At 38.4% G+C, this 21,202-nt stretch overlaps 1 protein-coding gene across 1 annotated transcript; it reads left to right on the forward strand.

Annotated features, from left to right (window-relative positions):
• The first annotated feature begins 2,527 nt into the window (after positions 1–2,527).
• REEP3 (receptor accessory protein 3) lies at positions 2,528–21,196 on the forward strand. Its single transcript, XM_031554356.1, has 7 exons — positions 2,528–2,669; positions 6,860–6,936; positions 7,461–7,581; positions 8,849–8,962; positions 16,018–16,165; positions 19,388–19,533; positions 20,300–21,196. Exons 1-7 carry the CDS (start codon positions 2,610–2,612, stop codon positions 20,354–20,356), a joined length of 723 nt encoding a protein of 240 aa, XP_031410216.1. The 5' UTR covers positions 2,528–2,609; the 3' UTR covers positions 20,357–21,196.
• Positions 21,197–21,202: the final 6 nt, after the last annotated feature.

Here is a 21,202-nt window from a genome sequence, read left to right on the forward strand (position 1 = left end):
GAGGAGGTGGCTGCACCAAAGGAGCAGTGCTGCACTAGCTGCTGAGTGCAGCTGGGAAGCAGCAAGAGCTAGGTGTACGATTGGCAGAGAAATCACATTGGTAAGCAGGATTACCCCTAGATCTACTGGGGAAATAAAGTAAATGACATCACGTTCGGCTGAAATCTGTTTCCATCTGTGGAAGCTGGCTTTGTTCTTGTCTGCTACATTAGTGTAGTGTGCTAATGTATGCTGTGAAGTACAAAGTAGGTTTTAAAAATAACACTCAAGCTTTTATGTTTGAAAAGCTTTGGGCTAGTCAGTACATCTTTCAAATGCATTGTATAGTTACTGTAAAAATAGCAGCGGAAGAATGTGCTTATAATGTGTGACAGTAGGTACTGCTAACAACTCTGAGGTGTTTGGGGTATTGGTGTGAACAGGAAATGCTCTGCTGTCCTAGCTTTGTCAATAGTGTGGGTTGTACCCAGGCTCCCTTCTGCCGTTCTCTGCCCCTGTCTTCAGTCAGCTGCAGTGAGCAGCCGTACCCTTGGCTCTGCACTAATCTGTGATTTGTAGGGTGAGGGCAAAACTGAATTCGCTGGAATAAAGATCTGCTAGTTGGGGAAAACCAGCTACCTTTGTCACGTCTGTGTTGTGCTGGGTGCCATTCTGTTTGTCACTTGAGGTGTTCTGTAGCTGAGCTTTGTGAGCTTCTTATTGCTACTTCAAGAACAGTTGTTCCCAAAGCAGTGCTCTCAAAAAGAAGTCACGTTATATCAGATGAGCTAGCAAACTTCTGAGGATGTTACAATTGGAAAAAGTTGCTGTTTTAATTTAAAATTAAAACTAAACTTTTAAAAAAACAGCGGTGTTAATTGACAGTTAATTGAATGGAAAACTGCGGACCAAAAGTCTATTCAGTAAAGGATGGAGACTGTTTTTCTTCTGTATGCTTCGCAGGAAGAAACTTGCATGTGCAGCCTGCAAACAGCCATATAAATAACTTTGGACTGTTTTTGACAGTTGTTGTGATGTGCTTAGGTGACCAGTAACCACTGGCATGTAATTATGAAGCCACCTTACAGTTAGCAGTGGTTATGATGTTCACAAACCTCTTTTGTGTCCTTACTATTCGAAGAAATTTCCATGCTTATGAAGTCACTATTACAATTATTGGATTAATGAGGCTTTCCTTTATCACTGGTGCTTAATGGTTCTAGTTTCAGCCCTAAGGAGCAGGAAAGGTGAGCACCATTAGAGCTGATGGGTTGCTGAATGGAGGATTCCACAGGGACAAAGGAGAGGAAGAGCTCTCTTCTGCAGGAGTTGATCCAAACGAAGGGTGTCAGGTCTAGTATTCCTTCTGCTTCTGTATCTCGTGTTGGAGTTCACCGAGGATTTCTTGGATCGATGTTGTCAGGATCTTCTCTTAGTCAGAAGGAATAAAAACATTTGGAGTGTTTTGACCCAATATCAAATGCATCAAACTCTCAACCATATGCCCTGTATATTGGGAAAGCTGTAGCAATCTTTGCTGTTAGTGTGCTGCAGAAGGTGAAGGCTCTGGGGCCTTTTCCATTACAACAAACAAACAAAAAAACAACAAACTGCTACTTTTTGTTTTGTACTCCTAGTAGTACTGGTTATTTAAAGCTACAAAACATTTACATGTTAGTTGATTATTTACTTTGGTAGATATTGACTATTTGAATGTAAAACGTACATCACTCAGGCGGGCCCTTTAAGATACCATGTGATGCTTCTTTCTTTGCATGGCTTTAAGAAGTTTAAGTTCTGTGCTTGCTGAGGAGATTGCTGGGTATCCCTAGTAGGGTAAATTTCTCCCGCACATAACCATCCTCAGCAATTGGTAAGCAGTGTTGCAGTGGTGTTGCAGACTTTGCTCTAGCTGCTGCTTTAGGCCGTTGGTGCTAAGGGCGGGCAGGTACCTGGCTTTGCACAGTGTGATAAGTGGTGAGAGAGGGCGTGGAGCTCTTTCAAGGAGATGGCAACTACTGCTGTACAATTTATCATAAAGAACAGTTCCTCCAGTTTGTGGGCAATATTTTTAGTAAAACCGCTGTGTAATAACAAACTTCTGTTACAACAGGTCTTTTCTTCTGATCCTGCTCTCACCGTGGATTGGATAGCACCCTCTCACTTTGCTCTCTGCACTTGGAGGAATTTTAGTAGAAACTGGCTGTCTAAGCAAAACTGAATTAATTCCCACTTGCCTGTATGTCCACATGTTGGTTTTGAAAAGTTCTAGCAAAAGAAACTCAAATAACGGAACTCATCTTATTTTGTTAGAAGTGCTTTTGAAGACTCCTGCTCATCTGATAATGGGCAGAAATACTTGTTCTGGCTTATCTCCTACAGGTGGTCTCACAAAACTGCTGTCTTCAGGCACGCGCTTTTCTGTTGGTGTTGATTTATTCTTACATACTACAGGACTCCCTCCAAGCAAACTGTAACACTGATTTTTAAAAAAAATTTTTTTGTTTCAAATCAGAGAATGGTGTTTTTGTTAGTTGGATTGCTCTGATGATGTATTGTTACTGCCTTGTTGTGTATGACACAACTAATTCTGAAAACTCTTCTTATTTTCTGGTAGGCTGGTGTTTGGGATGCTGTATCCTGCATATTACTCATACAAAGCTGTGAAGACAAAAAATGTGAAGGAATATGTAAGTCACGCTCCTTTTAATTGCTTAATTAATTAGATGCCTCTGCTGAGATAAAGCAGAGACATTTTCATTATGCAGTGCAATAAATTGTACGGAAGTTTGGTTTGATCATCTTGGCAGTAGATATAAAACCTGTGTGAACGTAGTGGCAGTGCTATGTGTTTTGTTTTGAATGATAAAGTTTAGTTTCTGAAAGTTTTCATATTGGAATGTATCCAACATACTGTGCTGTCTAAAGAACAGGAGGATTTTAAAAAATAATTCTTACGTTAGCTTTATTTCAGTTAAGTACCTGAAATAATGCAATTCTATGCAGGGAGGAGGGAAGGAAGTTTCCGAATTCTGCCAACACCTGTGGGTAAGCTGTGACAGATTTGCTTCTTGGTGACCATGTCAGTAGTAGCAGTGGTTTAACTGTTAAATGGAGATCAAGAGGACATTCAACCTGAGGAAAGGGATAGCTCTAGGTAACCACTGCTCTTCAAAGATGAGGACAAATGTAACCGGGGGGGGAGAAGATCTGATTAAGACAGTGGAGAAGAGCGAAGCAAGCCAACATACCCAAACCATTCTATGGGGAAAGACGTTTATGTGGTTCAGAATCCATCTGTTTCAAAGTGAACAATGATGATTATTGCAAAAATGACATGCAATTGTGAGAAGCTTTGGTCACTGAGTTACTTGCCTATTTTAAGAGACAGCCAAACTTGATTTTGGCAACTAACTTATTGAACTTCAACTTGGCTCCTTGACTTAGGATAGTCAGTACCGTTGGAATTTTAATTTGGCAGTTGTAGCTGTGACTTAATGCTGCTGTCTGGGTGTTTAATGGTGCTGCTCTGTACTTTGCTGCAGCATCTGAATGCAGTAGCTGTTGTTCCTCCTCTTGTATGTCTTGCATGCTTGGTTGCATCATCAAGGCTTCAAAGTGGACCTTGTGTTCATACTTCTAATCATCTTGTACACAGAAACCACACCTTATTTGTGCATATAGAGCTAATGCCTGCCACAGGTAAGCTTCTAGGAGGAAAAAGTGTCAAAAGTATGAGAACTTCCTCTGTACTGTGCTTTCTTTACCTGTCAGGAAATACATAATGCAAAGAACATAAATCAAGTTTTCCTCCTTGCTCTCTCAAAAAGCATCTACAGTGTTAATAGAGGATGGCAGTTGCCAATTCTAATGCAAGAAATAATCTTAAGAAGTGATTAACAGTATGTTTTTTAAAAAATAATAATAAAAAAAATACTGTGACGCTAAGATTCTGACTCAATTGTCCAATTAGCAGAGATTTTTCTTTTTTGAGATGCCTGTCACCCCCGACCTTTAGTAGAGCCTCAAATTGTAGTTTTCCAATTGTTTCAAATTTTATTCAATTTGAAAGCACGATTTTTCAATCAGCTGTGGTCTTTGACCAGTCTCTGCATCTGCAGTTGCATCCACAATGTTCCCGAGACTGAGATGAATAAGAAACATCACATTGTTGTAAGCATTCTTTAATTTTTCAGTGCAGCACTAAGACTTTTTCACAGCTAGGGAATGACAGTGATTCCTCAGTGAGTGACCACAACATTGCCAGTTGGGATAAATGTCCAGATAGATCTTGGGAACGATCCATGTTTCATCTTCCCATCTGGGTCATTTTCTTCAGAGAGAGTGTAGGTTACCGCAGGGTTCCAAATGGCACAGCTCTGCTGCCAGTCATGTTATGGCCCAAGCCCAACTTCCTTACCAGGGCTGTGTGTGGTTCAGGACCATCTGTTTCTGTTTACAGGATTTCAGGAGCTTCATACCAGTTACATTTTGGACATAGCCACTGCTTCTGCCAGGTTTTTGGTTTTGTTTTGTTGTTTTCTTTAATGGTATCTTGACATACTGTGTAGGCCATGATGCTGCAAAATGTACACAGATAATTTCTGAAGAAGTGAGGGGTTATTGCTTCTGTTTTTGATAATATAAGGAATGCGTGGACTTCAGGTTCTAGAAATTAAGATCTTTTCCTTTGAGGAGAATTATTTGTTCTTTTAATTACCCTGGTTTAATGGAATGATTGAAGATCTTTGAGGAGTTTTTTCAGTGTATTGCACCAAAGTGCCTGTAATAATCATCTGAAACTTAGTTTGGAAGTCTGAACAACCAGACTTCTCAACTTGGCTTCAAAATCCTGACTTGAAAGGCTGTGTGTGCTTCAGCTGAAGCCAACAAAGATGAGCTTAACACTCAGTAGAAATAAAAGCCTGACAAAATAAATCTGCAGTAGCCCTTTTAACATAAAAAGCAAAACCTAATCAAAGCTTCTGAAGCTTTTATCTTGAAGAGTTGAGTTGGTAATGGTCTGTAAGGCAGCATCAAAATATTGAATATCACCTTTTGTTTTTCTTTATGTTTCTGGTATGGAAGCCACTGAATTGCATAGGCTCACTCATTAGGGATAATTTTGGTACAAAGTGCATTAGTTCAGTTGGGATATAATTTGACCTTCTTGAGAATCTTTGCCCTAGCAGCAGCAGGACTCCTGGCAGATGTCATGTGCCCTTCTGCGGAGCGCTCGCTTCTCTTCACAGCATCTGGAGAGAAATTCACCTTCTTATGTTCCTAATTGGATAAATAGATGTTGATTAAATAATGAGTAGCCTGGGAAAAATATGTGGGAAAAAATCAGTATTGCGTAACATTTTAAACATGCAAAATTGGAGCAAGGATAGATTTATTTTTATTCAGGTGTTGACTCTGGTTCATGGAAGGGTCACCAGTCTAAATGTCACATGGCCTGTCAGAGATGACTTCAGCTGTTGTGTACGTTTGTCTTAGCTTAGTCAAGCCTGAAATATCTAAATCCTCTGAGAGACTGAAGCAAAGTGTCATCACATGACTGAGTTTCTTTTCAAAATGAAATGCAGAAAAGTATTTAAGATAAATAGGTCTCATGACAAAGGAAGTAGTTTCAAAGCTTAATGCACAGTTATGGAAAAGGCAGCAGCATAGCATGAGGTTTTAAGACTTACTGAAGTCCACTTCAAAAAAATGTATAGATCAAATCTGACCCACATGCTTTGTGGGAAACTATGTATACTGCTGCTTTTGAAAGAGACTAACATGAATTTAAGACTTGAAATGAATTTACTGGTTGCAGCAGTTGCTAATTATTATTATTTTTTTCGAAGCATAGATGGCATTAGAATGTAAAGAACGTGGGTGTTCAGTTAAGCACTGCTTGTTCAGTTGTTTCTGATTAGCACTGACCTATTTTGGAAAAATGTTATGCTTGGCCACTGATGATTTAGAGAAGACATGCATGGAACTACTTCTGTAGTATTTTTTCTGAGAGATGTAATCTGTCTAGAAAGAAAAAGTCTGAACAGATGTTCAAGGAAATTAGAGATGTAATTAACTACTAAAATACAGGTTTGAGGGTTTTTTTAAAGAGCATTGTCTGATTCCAAAAGAGTGATGTATAGTGTAAATCTTAAAGCAGCAACAAAAAAACAAAACCCGAAACAATCCCACCCCCCCTCCAAGCCAAACCAACAAAACCTCCACATGCACAAATACAAATAAACTCTGAAGCATTAAGGTGCATAGATGTCAGCTCTTTTGTTAGCACAAATTTTGTGGTTCTTGGCATGTGAATAGCATTCAGGTTCCATGAAAATGCTCTTGTTCTGCCTTGCTCCAGCGTCAGTACTATAATGTCAAGTACATATGGAGAACCTAAATGCAAAATATAGCTGAATAACGTATGTTGTGAAGTGAAAGGAAGGGCTACTGACTTACTAATGCTGAAAATTTTGACTGTGCTAGAAACATGCAGATGAGTGAAATATTCCTTAGTGCTGCACTGGGAGTTGCGCTTCATACTTATGATAATTACTCACTCCTTACAGTATTTTTTCTTTTTCCTCATCATTAAAGCTTATTAGACTGGCTTCATGGACTTGATTCTGCCTCTAAGTGAGGTGGTGACCCTGGTGACCCAGGTATTTCACCTAGCTCATGGCTGCCGCCACCAGTTTTTACAAACAAAAAACCTTCAGGGCCTTTCTATAATTTCAATTGAAGCCAGACTAAGATGCTGTTGAAGTTCTTGCTTTGACAGATTTGAACTGATGGACTGTTAAATGTATTGTGTATTCTAAGTAAAGGAAAGAAAAATGAAATAAATTCTTACTGATGATTGTGTTTTAATTTTCAGGTTCGCTGGATGATGTATTGGATTGTATTTGCTCTTTATACAGTCACTGAAACAATAACTGATCTAACAATCTCTTGGTAAGAGCGTGCTTTCTACAAACAATGGATGCAATGATATTTGATTCTCATGTACTTTGATTTGTAGTGATGCATCTTTATAAAAAAAGAGGCTAAAATAGGCTTGTAGGGAGTATAATTCTCTTTACCCTGGTAGAAGGCTTCTGTGTGAGGGAATATGTGCTTCCAAGCTTGTTGTACAGTGCTGCTCAAGGTGGAGACTACAAAGCATCTACCTTTGCTGTAGAAGCTGAATAGCAGAATGAAATGCTTGGAAGTGTAGATTGATTTCTTTGTTTAGGATTGTGTAATGCGAAGCAACTGTGTTACTTGTTTCTATTTTTTGCATATGATGATATGTTCATGTCAGAAAATAAATAAATGGGTCTATAACTTCATTAATTTCTATCTAGTATGACTTACTGTGTGTGTAGAACATTAAGTGCTAACATATAGTTTTTGTTTGGAGAGATCTTCTTGATTTAATTAATGCTTGTTTCCTTATTCCAGCTGTTAATTTCATGCAACTTTCAACTTGTCTTTAGGTTTCCACTGTATTACGAGCTGAAAATTGCTTTTGTTATTTGGCTCCTTTCTCCATATACTAGAGGAGCAAGTTTAATGTACAGGAAATTTCTCCACCCTCTTCTTTCTTCTAAAGAAAGGGTAAGAAATAACTTCTCATTTTTAATGCCTAATATGGAAATACTGTATGCTGAAATACTAACCATTGCTAAATAAGTCATAAAAGCAGATCAGTGTGTTACTGGCTCATCAAGCAGCATGAATTTGGACTAGGAAAGTGCACATGACTGTCCATATGCTTGTTTCTATTTAATTTACAGTCTGAGACTTTGTATTGACGTGAGTTAGCATAGTATTTTCTGGTCTACCTAGCATACCTTTGGGAGTCCAGCTGAGTGGAAGTGATGCAGTCAAACTATTCTGCTGGAAGAGTACATACAGAAACAAAAGTACAGTTTTAGCAACAGCTCTTCATGTCATCATTTTTTCTAGCATATCCTACAAACAGAACTTCTCAGGATGAATTATGTTGGTGACTTTTCTGGTTTGCAAAGTGAAAAGGATACGAAAATAGACTTTCTACTGAATTTTAAGGGACCAGTCTGCAAAAAAAAAGTATGCAAACAGAACGTAGCTGGAAGGATATTTAGCTTTACCCAAGGTATAAAGACCCCAGATCTATTTAATTCTTTTCTAGTATTGTATCTGGATGTGTGGAAACAGTAATTTGTGAAGACTACTGCTGCTAAACCTTGCTGTGTGGAGCATGGGCAGTCAGTGCAATAGATCAGGACAGGGTTTGGCCTTTACTAGGCAAAACAGACAGTTGACATGATTTGAATGATGTCATTTTGGCCTTAGGAAGGTTGAACTGCAAATGCTTTGTAACGTCATAAGCTAAAGAGATTTTTTCCCTAGTCTGCTATCTATTGTGGATTACCTTGAAGCCTTTACCTCCAACCTTAGCCATTTACCACAACTGGAAATAATTGCCCGGGCTTTACTGTCCTTGATACTTACCTGTGTCAGAGCTCTGGTCTCTGAAGTACTTTGTGAGGTGGCTCTACCTTTCTAAGGAATTAATCTCATCTTTGAGTGTGTTGTTTACCTTGTATAGCACTTGGCTGGCACTTTAAGTTTGCTCTCTACAAGAGACTTTCTTAGCTGCAAGATTTCTGAGTGGGATAAAAGTCTTCTGTTTTATCCTCTTGTTTGACCAGACGATCCTTTTTTAAATGAGAGAGTATAAGTGAATCAAAGATTAGTATACAAAGCTAAGAGTAATTGTTCCATTAAATATTTCCTTCAAGATTTCTTCTGTCATCTTTATTTGAAGAAAAATATTACTGTGGGGTAATGCGATTCTCATATGCGCACGCTTTTAATGCTGAAATATGCTTTGCTTTAGGAGATTGATGAGTACATAGTACAAGCCAAAGAAAGAGGCTATGAGACCATGGTGAATTTTGGAAGACAGGGGTTGAATTTGGCAGCAACGGCTGCAGTGACAGCAGCTGTGAAGGTAACCTGCTTACACTGATTGCTTTTGTCCTTGATATACTTGTTGAGTGGTGTGATGTGATATTCAGGCTTAGCCATTCCTACATAAAAAGTTTTAACTCTGCAAATGTTTAGAGAGCCTGGAACACAATCCAAGGGCTTCATACTATGTTTGTTTAAGATGACTTCTATTTATTTTTTCGAATGATGGGGATCCAATTACTGTAATTCAGAAGATACCATGCATTTTTCTATACAGGCTTTTGATAAACATGACCATTGTTTCTTTTCTGTCTCTGTTGTGCTTTCTTGTTGGTAAACAAACTATTTAAAGGATTTCTGGCTTCTTTCTGCTGTTTTTCTCCAATCAACTTGAGGTAATTGCATATTTGAAGTAAGGCATGAGAGATTACTACCACAGATAAGTTCTTGACACAATTAACTTGTTTGCAACTAGTTGATTGAATTATTAAATTAATGCACTAAGCATAGGCTTGCATATTGCTGCTTAGCGTTGTTTTACTTTATTTAATTTTCGTTAAATCATGTAGTAAGCAACCTGTGGTTGTTCTGAATCCAAGTTCCAACAAAACTCATGACCTTCAGATGAATTTCAAAGGATTCTGGGTCTAGCAAAATAAAATGCAAGCTTTTAAGTAAGCTTCTGAGCAACTTGAAGAGCCACCAAAAGGGAGTAGCGCTGACTACCAAGTTGATTTTTTTGCAATGTGTATCCATTTAAAGGAAAACACAAAGAAGTGTTGTAAGAAAGATGTGTATATACAAGATAAATTATAGTTTTGAGGCTATCGGGATTAATTTCCTAAACGGAACTGCTGTGTTCATCATAATGGGATTGAAAACTCGAAAACTGTTAAAACATGACAGAAAGTACTACGGTGGTCCTAGGCAGCCACAATTAAGAAGGTACAGCTAGCATTTAATTTCCATTCTGTTATACAAGCTTGTTTTAGAAATGAGACATTTTTGAGAACTGCATTTTCAAACTGTATCTCAAAAAGGATTGGAAAAACAACCATGCGTACCTTGTTTGTTCCCTTTCTCTTTTTATGTATGTATGTGGGTGGCAGCTTAAAAATAACACTGTTTTACAGTAATGGACACAACGAACCTCACATGCTCAAAGCGTGGTTCAGTTTGACCACTGATTCTTTTTTGGGGATTGGAATTCTTAGTATTACCATGATGTGGAATGAAATAGAGTACACTTCTAGAATGAACATTTCCAGAATGAAAGTAGGTTGTTTAAAACAAAACAAACCAACCAAACAGAAACAGTGACAACAAATCTAACTTGGAAATACTCTGCTGGGAAAAAGTTCTAAGAACTATGCTATTTAAAATGCTAAAAATGCAAATTCTTTGCCAAACAGCAACTATAACTTAGCATAACGTGCACCTGTAATGATGCTTATTCTGTGTGTGTTCCCCATGTATGTCTGTCTGGCTGGCTAAGACTTGTTGATCCTTATGATGCTACAGAAATATTATGAAATAAATGACATAAATATCTCCTCCCAGTTTCTTCTGAAGTATGAATAACTTCTGCCTAAATGTCATCCGTGTTTGGATTTTGTTGCTATTCAGCTGTAACTGGCAGTATGCCTGCTCCATTTGTTAAAACTTATTCGACACGCTCATGACTACTTGTACAGAATTATTTCAGTGCAGATGAGGAGTTTGGGTAAAACAACCACAATACCCAAGGCCTAAAATAGATATGATTTAAGCAGCATGAAAGAAGAGGCCCTCTGAAAATCTTTATTTTGGCATGTTAAACCTCTGTGCAGTTTGTCATTCCAAAAAGCTGAGCGTGATTGCTCCATGCAGACAAATGGAGACAATGCATGTGTTCTTGATTTTGTTCCCTATTTTTGAAGAGTTGACTGCTGCCTCCAGCAGGTGGAAAGATTATCCCTTCAGCATGAGCTGGTGGAGCATGCTATAGGATTTCAGGAATGGAATTCTACAGTGTATTAGTGGGATCAGTTTTGATGGAAAGGAGATGGACTTTCATCACTTCTTTTTTAACGGAGCAAGCACGCTTATTCTGACACGTTAGACCTCAATGTTGGTTCTCAAATTAGGAACAGAGAATGTGGGAGGTTAAAGACAAGAGAAGGTCTGAAGAAAGCTGCTTAGTAAAGCTGTTCAGGTAAATGATGCTAGGATCTCTGCTTTCTCTGATTGTAGTAAGTTTGTTTGGACTTGAGTAAAATTCCTTAGAAACTCTATGGAATGTTTTCAAGAACAAAAGTGGGAAAGAGTGGTTTCTCCAAGGACTGTCAAAGGAGAATGGATTTAATATTAAATGCTCGATTAGCTGTACAAAGGAAGCTGAAGCAGACAGGTCAGTCTGCTGAACTGTGACCTAGATTTAAGCCTGCTGAGCTGTAAAGTCAAACTGCAGTTGGCAGGAGTTGTGGCTTACAGTTTAGATTCCTATACTGATATTTTTAGCTGGTACTTGTTAGCCACTGTCCACATGAAGTTCGTGTCCAGACAACAGAAGCTGATTGTAAAGCTGCTGTTTCTCTTAAGCAGTTGATAAGGAAGTGTGTTAATTTGGCTTACCTGCCCTAACTGTATTTGTTGATGTACACCAGTTGCAATGCAGAGTGTCAAAAGCTGCTAAATGGCATACATTAGAAAAGTGCATTGTTACTGTTCTGTTAATTTAAGAATAAAAATCTTTTCTACAACTGAAGTTCCACCAGTGATTATATTTTGGTACATCTGCTTTCCACATCTTGGAGATGCAACTTTAACTGTACATCCCAGTTTTTGCCCACGCGTATGTTCTGACTTCTTGGGCTACAAGGAAATGCTGGCTTCTCTGTTGCCACCAACAGGATGGCTATTAAGCTCTGAAATGTACTTACATTAATATAAGTCAAACAAATATTGTTCATTTCTTTAAAAAAAAAAAAAGAAAAAAAGAAATCTGCTGCCTCTTTTCTGTTTTCTCTTGGCCTCACTCAAGCTTCCTCTTCTTCCTGCCTAGTGCACGATGCAGGAAGGTATCCTGCAGTCAGTCGTGGCACCCAGCCAGTATCACTATTAGCAGCTCAGTTCACCAGCCTTACTGCTTTCATCCCTCCTCCCTGCTGCTGCTCTCTGGCACAGTGCAGAGGTCATCCACAGGACAGCAGCCCCTCTGCAGGTTGAGAGGGAACAGAAGTCATTCTCCATCAGCTCGGGTCAGATCTGGGACAGAACAGCTGGGAATGTGGGTGCTGCACACCATGGCTTTGCAGTCACAGGGCTCCAAGCAATTCTAAATGCACCGTCTACTGAGAACTTGTCCAATGAAGCCAAGCAGCTTTGTTCAGAGATGGTTACCACTGATGGGGTGCAAGTCCAATTTAAACAACAAAAGAAGTCCTGAGGCAGATAATACAGTGTGGTATCTGTTTACAGCAGCTTTTCTGGGTTAAGTGTGTAAACTATAAAGATACATGCTCAGTGGCAAAACCAAGAAGGGAATTTCATAGACGAGAGTCAGCTGATGAGACTGTGCATTAATAGCTTGCTAGAGTCTGGTAGTCACAAAAAGCAGTCCATGAAGTTAGGTTATCTTAAGCAAAAACTAAATTTAGAAACCTGCTACAAGTTAATGCTTAAGATTGGTTCCTGGTAATGAGTGCAGTCTCTAAAAAAGGTTAATATGTTTTAGGAAATACTGTTGAATAAATAAGCAGACACGTTCTCCAAGTCCTGCTTTTTAAGGCTACACAAATTTTGCAGTTAATTTCTGTTTAACGTTCGCTTACATAAAAATTGAAGGTTTCCTATGCGCTTCTGCCTATGCTGCATGTGTGTTGGTCTCCCATTGTGATGTGATCTAGTTGGCAACTGCTGGGCTGGATGCAGCCCACAGTGTTTCCTCCTTTCTAGCAGGAAGCCTTGAAATAATGGGACAGTGACTCTGACATGGAGCCTGGCCCAGAGCCAGGCAGGAGTGGCAGCTCCTCTCCTGTCTCCTTGAGAGCAGCAGCACTGAGGGTATGGCTGGGCAGAAGTGTTTGCTGCTGCTGTGAGTTTTCATGCAGGAGATCTCCCTCCAGCCCTGCTTGCAGCTGGACTGCCCTGTCATCTGTTCTGTGAACAAAGACCTTGCTTTCAAAGCTCCTAATGTGTTAAAAATTCAAATGTCAGTGTTGCTCTCGCATTTCTTATAGTAGAAGGTGTTTAATATTTCTCAGGCAGATATTGTTTCTTAGCTGGAAATAATACAGATCCTCTTTAACCACCTACTTTCTGCAAAAAGCAATTATCTGTTTCTTTTGAGTGTGGATGGTTGAAGAATCTTCCTGAAACTTAAGTGCCATATGAGCACTTTAATAAATAACACAGTACAACAGCTCAAGGAGGAAAAAAAAAAAAAAAAAAGACTAAGTCACCCCAAATCCAAACAAGCTAAAAAAGCCAACAATCCCCCATAAAACAAAAACATGTTCGCAGAACAACAATGCACACACCCTTTTCACTTTGCAGTAATATGGAGTAGGTGGTGGTCCTCAGTTGGCTATCTTCTAGGGTGGCTGGAGATTGCTTCCAGGCAGTAGGAGTCTGGTGGGACAGTAAGAAGTACAGAATAGTTTGGTGTGTAGCCGTGACTGTGCAGCACAGCAGCAGCCCTGTTCCTGCTGTGATTCAGGCACGTGCTGTTTCTTCTAATTGTCTTTCCACAGTTCTTAATATTTGCTGTACATCACTGGAGTGAAGCTTTACATCTTGATAGGTGCTGTTGCAATGAAGGGCCTGATGTATGAATCCATTGCATCCTCGTTCAGTGAGGCCGTGCTTTCCCAGGAGCTCCGGACACATCAACTCTCCTGTTTGTTTTAGGGCACTAAGTTATTTTAGGGCATGTTGTTTGACTTTTTTTTCCCCCCTTTAAAAATCAAAATGCTTGTGTCCAAATCTATACTGAAAAACAAGGTTGGATTTTTCCCAGCTGGGATCCAGTCCTGTCTAACTCCCATGAGAAATAATAAATAAGAGCTTGTAATTTGAATTCTTAGCATGTTAATTGCTATAATCTTAGTTGCATAATCCTATGTACTTTCCAAATGGTTATTGTCTTGTATTACATCACATGATGAGCGCACTCACTTTGCAACTTTTAAGCAGGTGTGTATCTTCCTGTATTTTGCTTAGGGCCAAATCAAGACTTTGTCACTGTCACAGTAGATTCTGTCCAGATTTCAAAGGAATTGTGCCAAACTTAATGCAGATTCTGCTGAGAACTATCTGGGTTCATTTCATGTCCATTTACTGAGGCTGGACATGCCGTTTGGGCAGTGGGCACACTGATGAGCTGCTGTGTGTGTTGCAGCAGGTTCTGTAAGCTGTTGTGTCAGAAGAAGCTGTCCCGTCTCTTCATTTTCCATGTCCTTATAGCTGCCCAGCAGTTCTCATGCATAGCAGATTTATGATCCAGTTTACTGTGCAAATACTTCTTGGTGAAAGAACTGGAGTAGTAGAAAGGCAGGATTCCTGTTGAAGTGACAGACCTGCTATTTTAGGAAATGAAAATAACTTCAGAACACATAACATAGTTTATACACAGACTCTACAGCACCAGTAGTGAGTTTTAACTTGAAAGCAAGCTGTAGTCGTCTGCTTGAAAACTGTCAGTAGGAAGAGCTAGAAAAGCAAAGGTTCTACTTCCATCATGAGAGTCCTTTGTATTGTTCAGTTGCAGTGTATGAGTGGTCTTGTCTGTGTAGGACACTTAGTTTTACACTTTGCACTAGTAATGAGCTATTACAAAGTGAATATTAGGTTTCAGCTGCATGCTCTCCCTTGCTTTGGAGGCCATGCCAACATAAGGAGTATTGCTCCTCTGTAACTTCACTTTAAGTAGTTATTTTTAACATGAAACAATCTTGTGTGCTGGCCTACAAACAGTTGTTGGCATGAGAGTGGGAACAAATGGCTGGGGCTATTGGTGCAAGAACTGCTTTTGCTTTGTGTTGTTGCTGAGAAGATTGTGTGGAACTGTACCCAGATATTTGCTACTGCTCCATTGAGTATTTCTATTTAACAGCTTGATTTGCAGGACTGAATAATCTTTATCTCTTGCTCAGGATGGGACTCGTATAGGCTGGTCAGCCATCCTCTGAAACTGTGTGACTTGTTTTTCTTTGCCTTGTATGCCTGAGAACTCAATGGTATTTTAACCATTTGACCATACTGGTCAAGTAACATGCTTGTCCTTTTAGCTGCTTACATAAGAAATTCATCTTCAATGTTATGGAATCGTTTGATGTAAGATAAAAGAGCTGCTTGATAATCATTCTTTCCAAAGGAGGTCTTTCTGTATCTTCCATGTAAAGGGAAAGATGAAGACAAAAGCAATCAGAGAAGAAATACTAACGCTCAGATGTGGTAAACTACCCTCAAATGTAGCTTCAGACTTAGGGCTGGCATTAAGTCAGTGAAGATACATCAGTAACAGAACCTGTTAGCCTGTACAGCCAGGCACAACTTCTTTGGTTTGTGATCTCATCTTTCTGTCACCTACAGCTCTGTGGTGCTGCTCAGTCACTTAAGTTAATGCTTTAAAATGCATTTTTAACACTTTTTTCCTGCTTTCTTGTGTATATAAAATTTGTGAGGATAAAATATAAAATAGCAGAAATCTTTATCTTCAACCACACTTTTAAAAATGAAAGTGTTAAACCCACTGTCGTGCTACCTAATGCTGCTGGAGAAACGTCATATTTGAAGTGAATTGAGCATTTCTGATGGATTTTATTCTTTTAGGCACTTGTCCACACTCAAAAAATCTGAATTCCCTAAAATAAAGAGAGTAAAATGTGACACTTGTAATGAAGCAAGGAGCTTATCTGCAACCTTTTCCTTTAAGATTAACATACAGTTAAACTGGGTAAAAGCAATGCTTAAAGCAAATGCAGATCTGTTGCATGCTTACGTTCAGTGAATTTTGTGGTATGAGGAAGCATGGGCTTAACCATCTTAAGCCAGCTTTACCAGCAAAACTAAAACCTCTGCTTTGATTTCAAATATACTGTTCTTGTGTTTCAGAGTCAGGGTGCAATAACAGAGAAACTAAGAAGTTTCAGTATGCATGATTTGACTACTATACAAGGAGATGAACCAGTAGGCCAGAGACCCTATCAGACATTGCCAGAAACAAAGAAGAAAACCAGAGCCTCTGCAGATGAATCGGCAGGTAAGTATGTATCTAAAATAAAGGAACTTTGTTTTATAAGGAAAAAGCAATATATGGCAGACAAAAATTGGAAAGAACAGCTGTATATTTACCTTATTCAGAAATTGAAAGAATTACAAGGGATTCTTAAACATTAGAACAGAATTGATGTGAGCAAGATCTATTGCAGCATTAACGAGTTGAGCCCCCCAGCAGAGATTTTCTCACAGCTGCTAGCAGTATAGTCACACCATTCTCATTTCTCCTCTCTCTGTTAGTTAGCAACAATAGTTATATGCCAAATGAAAGCTTAATTGGAAGGTTTTTTTCTTTTAAAAGGTGATTAAGTAGTGTTTCTGTGACAGTGTACTAAAAGTCAAACATGAAAATTTATGTAAGCTCGGTAAACGGGAAGAGAAAATAAATTGCAGTGAATTCAATAGGACTGCAATGATAGTTCTGGTCAAAATGTAAAATCGTGCGGCGATTGGAATTACAAAGGCATTAAATAGTCAGTGTGGTGGTGCACATCAGCATTCAGAAGATGGTGTGCAGTGACTGAAATACTTTTGCAGAGATCCTTTATTATTAATGCACTGTATGCCTGAGTCTATGCTGCTTGATGAAAGACTTCCTAGAGACTGTCCACTATTTTCTTTGACTGGAGAGGCTAGAATTGAAAAAGCTTGACATTTCTTACAAAAGAAACAGCTCTGGTCTTATTTTTTTTTTCTTTTCCCTTAAATCTGTCTCTTCACCTCTCCATTCTGAGGAGGTGGTGCTTGTGGACAGCAAAGCATTCCAGGAATCACAGCGTTTCTGAGGAGCGAATGGCTGTAAGCTGAATTGCTAATTGAGCCCAGAAGGTATTCTGTGATAGTCAGTACAAAGTACTGGCCAGGGAAAAAGCCTGTGAATTCATCAGGAGTTATGTTAGGGATGATGTCACTGCAGCTGTTGTGCAGGGGCAGTTCCTCGGGAACAGGCCATTAGTTATTTCCCTGAAGCAGCTTGAAAATGCTGAAAATTCAATTTTGCCCACAGGTTGTACTGTGTAAATAGTCAGATTGTGAGATTCAGTATCACATATGAAAATGTTTTCTTAGAGCTTGTTTAACTGTTTCTACTTCTGGGCCCAAATATGGTGTGCACCTTTCCAGTTTTCTTTGAAGCTTTTTCAGCATTAGGATTTTATACAAACAAGAAAAAATGCTATGTAGCAGAATGTTATTTTTTTGTTATTTGCACTGAGAGTTTCTTTACAAACCAATTAGACCCAGATGTAGAAGGGCCCTGACTATACAATAGCTGAGCTGCCAGTACAGTTTTTGTTAAGAAGGCAAATATAATTTTGATTCATCAGAAGAAGTGTTACAAATAGAGATAAGGAAGCATTCATGCCACTGCAAGCATCTCTGGTAAGTAAGTAACAGATATGATTCAATTTTTCCATGCTTAAGATATGAAACTCTATCAGAGGCAGTGACAGGTTTGCCTCTATTACAGCAGAAGAAGCAGGTATGCTTTGCTTAGCTATGGAGTTAGGTAAGCTCAATTCTAATTTCAGGAAAAAATATTAATTAAGATGAAATGTTTATTGGTTATGAATAAAGCTAGGTTTGGAGTCTAAAAGATGTCTCTAAGTGTTCCAACTTGTAGCTTATGGAATGGTCTTCTGAAAAGAGAGTGTGCCAGGGAACCTGCTGACACTTGGGATCTTTATGACATGTCAGTGGTGAAGTCTGGACTTTTGGACTCCAAGGATCTTTCCAGCACGTGTTTTTAAGCAGTTTGCTCCCTCTAGTGAAAATGTTTGTTAATAGCCTTGGTCTTAGTTTTGCAGGATTTGAACACCCCCTTGTAAACTAACTACTTAGTAACCCTACCTACTTTGACATTCTGCCCATCTGAAATGAATTTTGGTGTTAAAGATGCATAGACAGATGCAGGTATGAAGAAAAGTATTAATCTAGAACTAGTTTTAGATACTAATTTCTAGAAAATGTGAACTAAACTCTTGGCATTAAATTGGAGAAATGGAGTAAAAAGCATAGGGTTTGTTTCTTGGGAGCAAGCAGGAGGAACAAGAAGGCTGAAGGAAGAAGTAAAATTATTTCATATTGGCAAAGTTTGTGTAGAGTTGAGACTGGAGAATGTAGCACTCTTACTCTTGATGTCTCTTCTGGCATTAAAGATGTAATAAAAACATCAAGAAGCATAGTTACACAATGTTTCCAAAGTGAGAAATAACATGAGGCTCAGAATTATTTCCTCATTTTGATGACTGCTTTGAATTTGTCCTGAGTTGAATCTTTTCATTAATCCCAAATTGCAGTTGCTAAAAATTCTTCTAAGGAAACGTGAAACTTCATGTCTTCTGCTCAGAAATGTCAGCAAATCTGTTTGTTTACAGGGAGTCCTCTGCAAATGGAAAAACAATATAAACTTCTAATGGGAGTGGCAATGAGGAGGGAGGAGAAAAGTAAACTTGGGCAGCTGGAAACCTTCTGGCTTGTTCTTTGCTGTGAGATAGTAAAACAAACAGTGAAGGAAGGAGTAACCAAGTAAAATGCAATGTAGATTACAAAATATATAAAGTGGTTTATCTCTAAGAAGTTTGCTTTTTTTTTTAATGCTTAATTTTACTTAAGTACACGGCAATTCTGTAGTTTATAATAAGAATGGTGGATAGTAGGTGCCCTATTTAGTAGCTTTTAAAGTGGGTGTCTTTCAGCATGATCTGTTGCAAATTGTGAGAATATGAAAGGGTTATTCTTGTCCAGGTGCTTGGTCCTGGCATCAGTGTTAATCAACACATTATTAATGACTGGAAAAATATAGGATGTACATGAAATAAAGTATAAACTGGGAATAGAAAGAAGGATCTTCATCTGTTTTGATGTTAGTTTGTTTTCCTTGAACAGCATTCTAGCAGCAATATTGCAAAAATTCCTAAGTACTTCTGAATGAGGAATGAGATTCTTGTGGTTCATTGTAAAGAAGAATATGGCAGCAAAGTGATGGTTTGACATTTAATGGACTACTGCATTACATACCTATGGAACCAAATGGCTGGATGTGCTGCTCCTGGGAGGGCACTAGATATCTTGCTTTTGAAACAGATTTAAGAATGACATCTTTTAAATGAATGAAGGATGTGCTAAAGATGAAACTCATGGCTTTCTTAGAAATGTATAAGTTACAGCTGCTTTTTACTTAAGGTTTAACATAACTTTTTTAAAGGTTTTCCACTGGAAAAAAATCCTGGAGATGATAAAACAGATGAAGAGGTAGAAGGCACACATTCAGAGGATGAAATGTTTGCTCAGAGAGGCCTTCGAAGAACTCAGAGCATGAAATCTGTGAAAACTATTAAAGGACGTAAAGAGGCAAGGATAATTTTACTGGAGTATACTTTTAACAATATAGCCTGGCATTTTTCATAATGTGGGAACTGAATTATTATTTTTTTCTTAAATTTAGAGGAGATATCAACCATAACTGTTAAATGGGCAATGAAATAATGGGCCATACCTGGTTTTGGAGTTTTGTATTTTGGGATGCTTAGTGAAATTATGTTAATTAGTGATATTAACTACATGTAGATACAGGAATGAGGAGATGAAATAGACTCTATGCTTGTAGTATTAAGGCAGGCCAATCCCAAATTCCAGAAATGGCTTTCTTTGGATGGGATGTAAATAATGGTGTTGTCACGTGCTTTGGAGTGTCTGCATTGACCATATTTAAGCATCTGCTGTTTAACAGATTGAAGATAACTCAGGTTCTTTAGTTTCCATAAACATATGACCTGCTGTGACTCTTGTAACCCCTGAGGAGAAGATTGAACGTAGGATTCAAAGTGCTTTGTATTTGCAAGTGTTACAAACCTAAAGAATAATGTCTCAGAATAAATGCTTATGGAATATCATAAAATCTTTTGGATAATTCTGGGAAAACAGCTGAGACTTAACCTTCGTGCCCAGTTTTGTTGAAGATCCGTGTCATTCAGTTGTAGGCAGAGGATCTTTCTGAATCTGTGGAGTGCCTAAAAGACACTTAGAGATATTAGTACATAGGAGTAGTGGAGAGGTTAATATTTCTGCCTGATGTGATCTTACCTCTTTTAAGTTCTATTTTCTTTTTCCCCCTCAGATACGATACGGATCACTGAAATACAGAGTAAAGAAGAGACCCAATGTGTACTTCTAAGTTTATTGCACAATGCCTGTGAGACAAACTGCTGTATTGTAACAACTTGAATTCAATACTTCAAGTGTTAAAGATCTGTGTAGATTCATATAATGAATATATATGAATAGATGTGGTAGGACTTGGTTTTATGAGCCTAAATGATTGGGTAGTGTATTACTCTGCTTTTCTGTAATTGCTTATTGTTAGACTTAAATCTGGAGAAGCTATAGGATAAATTTCAGTGCTTCACAAATAAGGTTTAAATGAGTTACAGGAAACAGCCTGACTTTTCCAGAGGTGTTGAACAGATTGAAATAATTGCAAGTCCAAACAAATTAGCAGAAGCTGTAAGTGTTTGGAGCTTGTGAAAGTCAAACCCATAGTATCCTCTAGTTTACATGGAAAAAAGTAGATATACTTGAAATATTTTTCTGAACTGCAGTTCCTGAAAAGGCCTTCATGTAATTGAAAAATATACGGTTTAAGGAACCGTGTATTAAGGTGATAGTGAGGAAGGAAAAGCAAAGATATAGAATATCCTTAAGATCATCTTTTCACCACATATTTCCGAGCTTAACAAACTTGTATAATAGTAATAGGTGCAAAATGGGGGTACGTTTAGCACTTTATGCAAAACTGTGTAGTTTTGCACACTTACTGATTTACAGCTGCACATGTAATTTTAGTTAATTCTTAGGCAGGTTAGATTTATACTGTAGGCTTTTTATAACTCACATTGATTGCTTAGGTACACTTAGGATGCTGTAGATAATCGCAGCTAACACTTAACAATATTATCAGGTGCCTTTCTGTGTCTTACAGGGCTGTGGTATTATCTGTTTTTTGTTTGTTTCACTTTTTTTT

The sequence above is a fragment of the Meleagris gallopavo genome, chromosome 8 (assembly GCF_000146605.3).
Source record: "Meleagris gallopavo isolate NT-WF06-2002-E0010 breed Aviagen turkey brand Nicholas breeding stock chromosome 8, Turkey_5.1, whole genome shotgun sequence".
In the NCBI taxonomy this organism is placed as follows: Eukaryota; Metazoa; Chordata; class Aves; order Galliformes; family Phasianidae; genus Meleagris; species Meleagris gallopavo.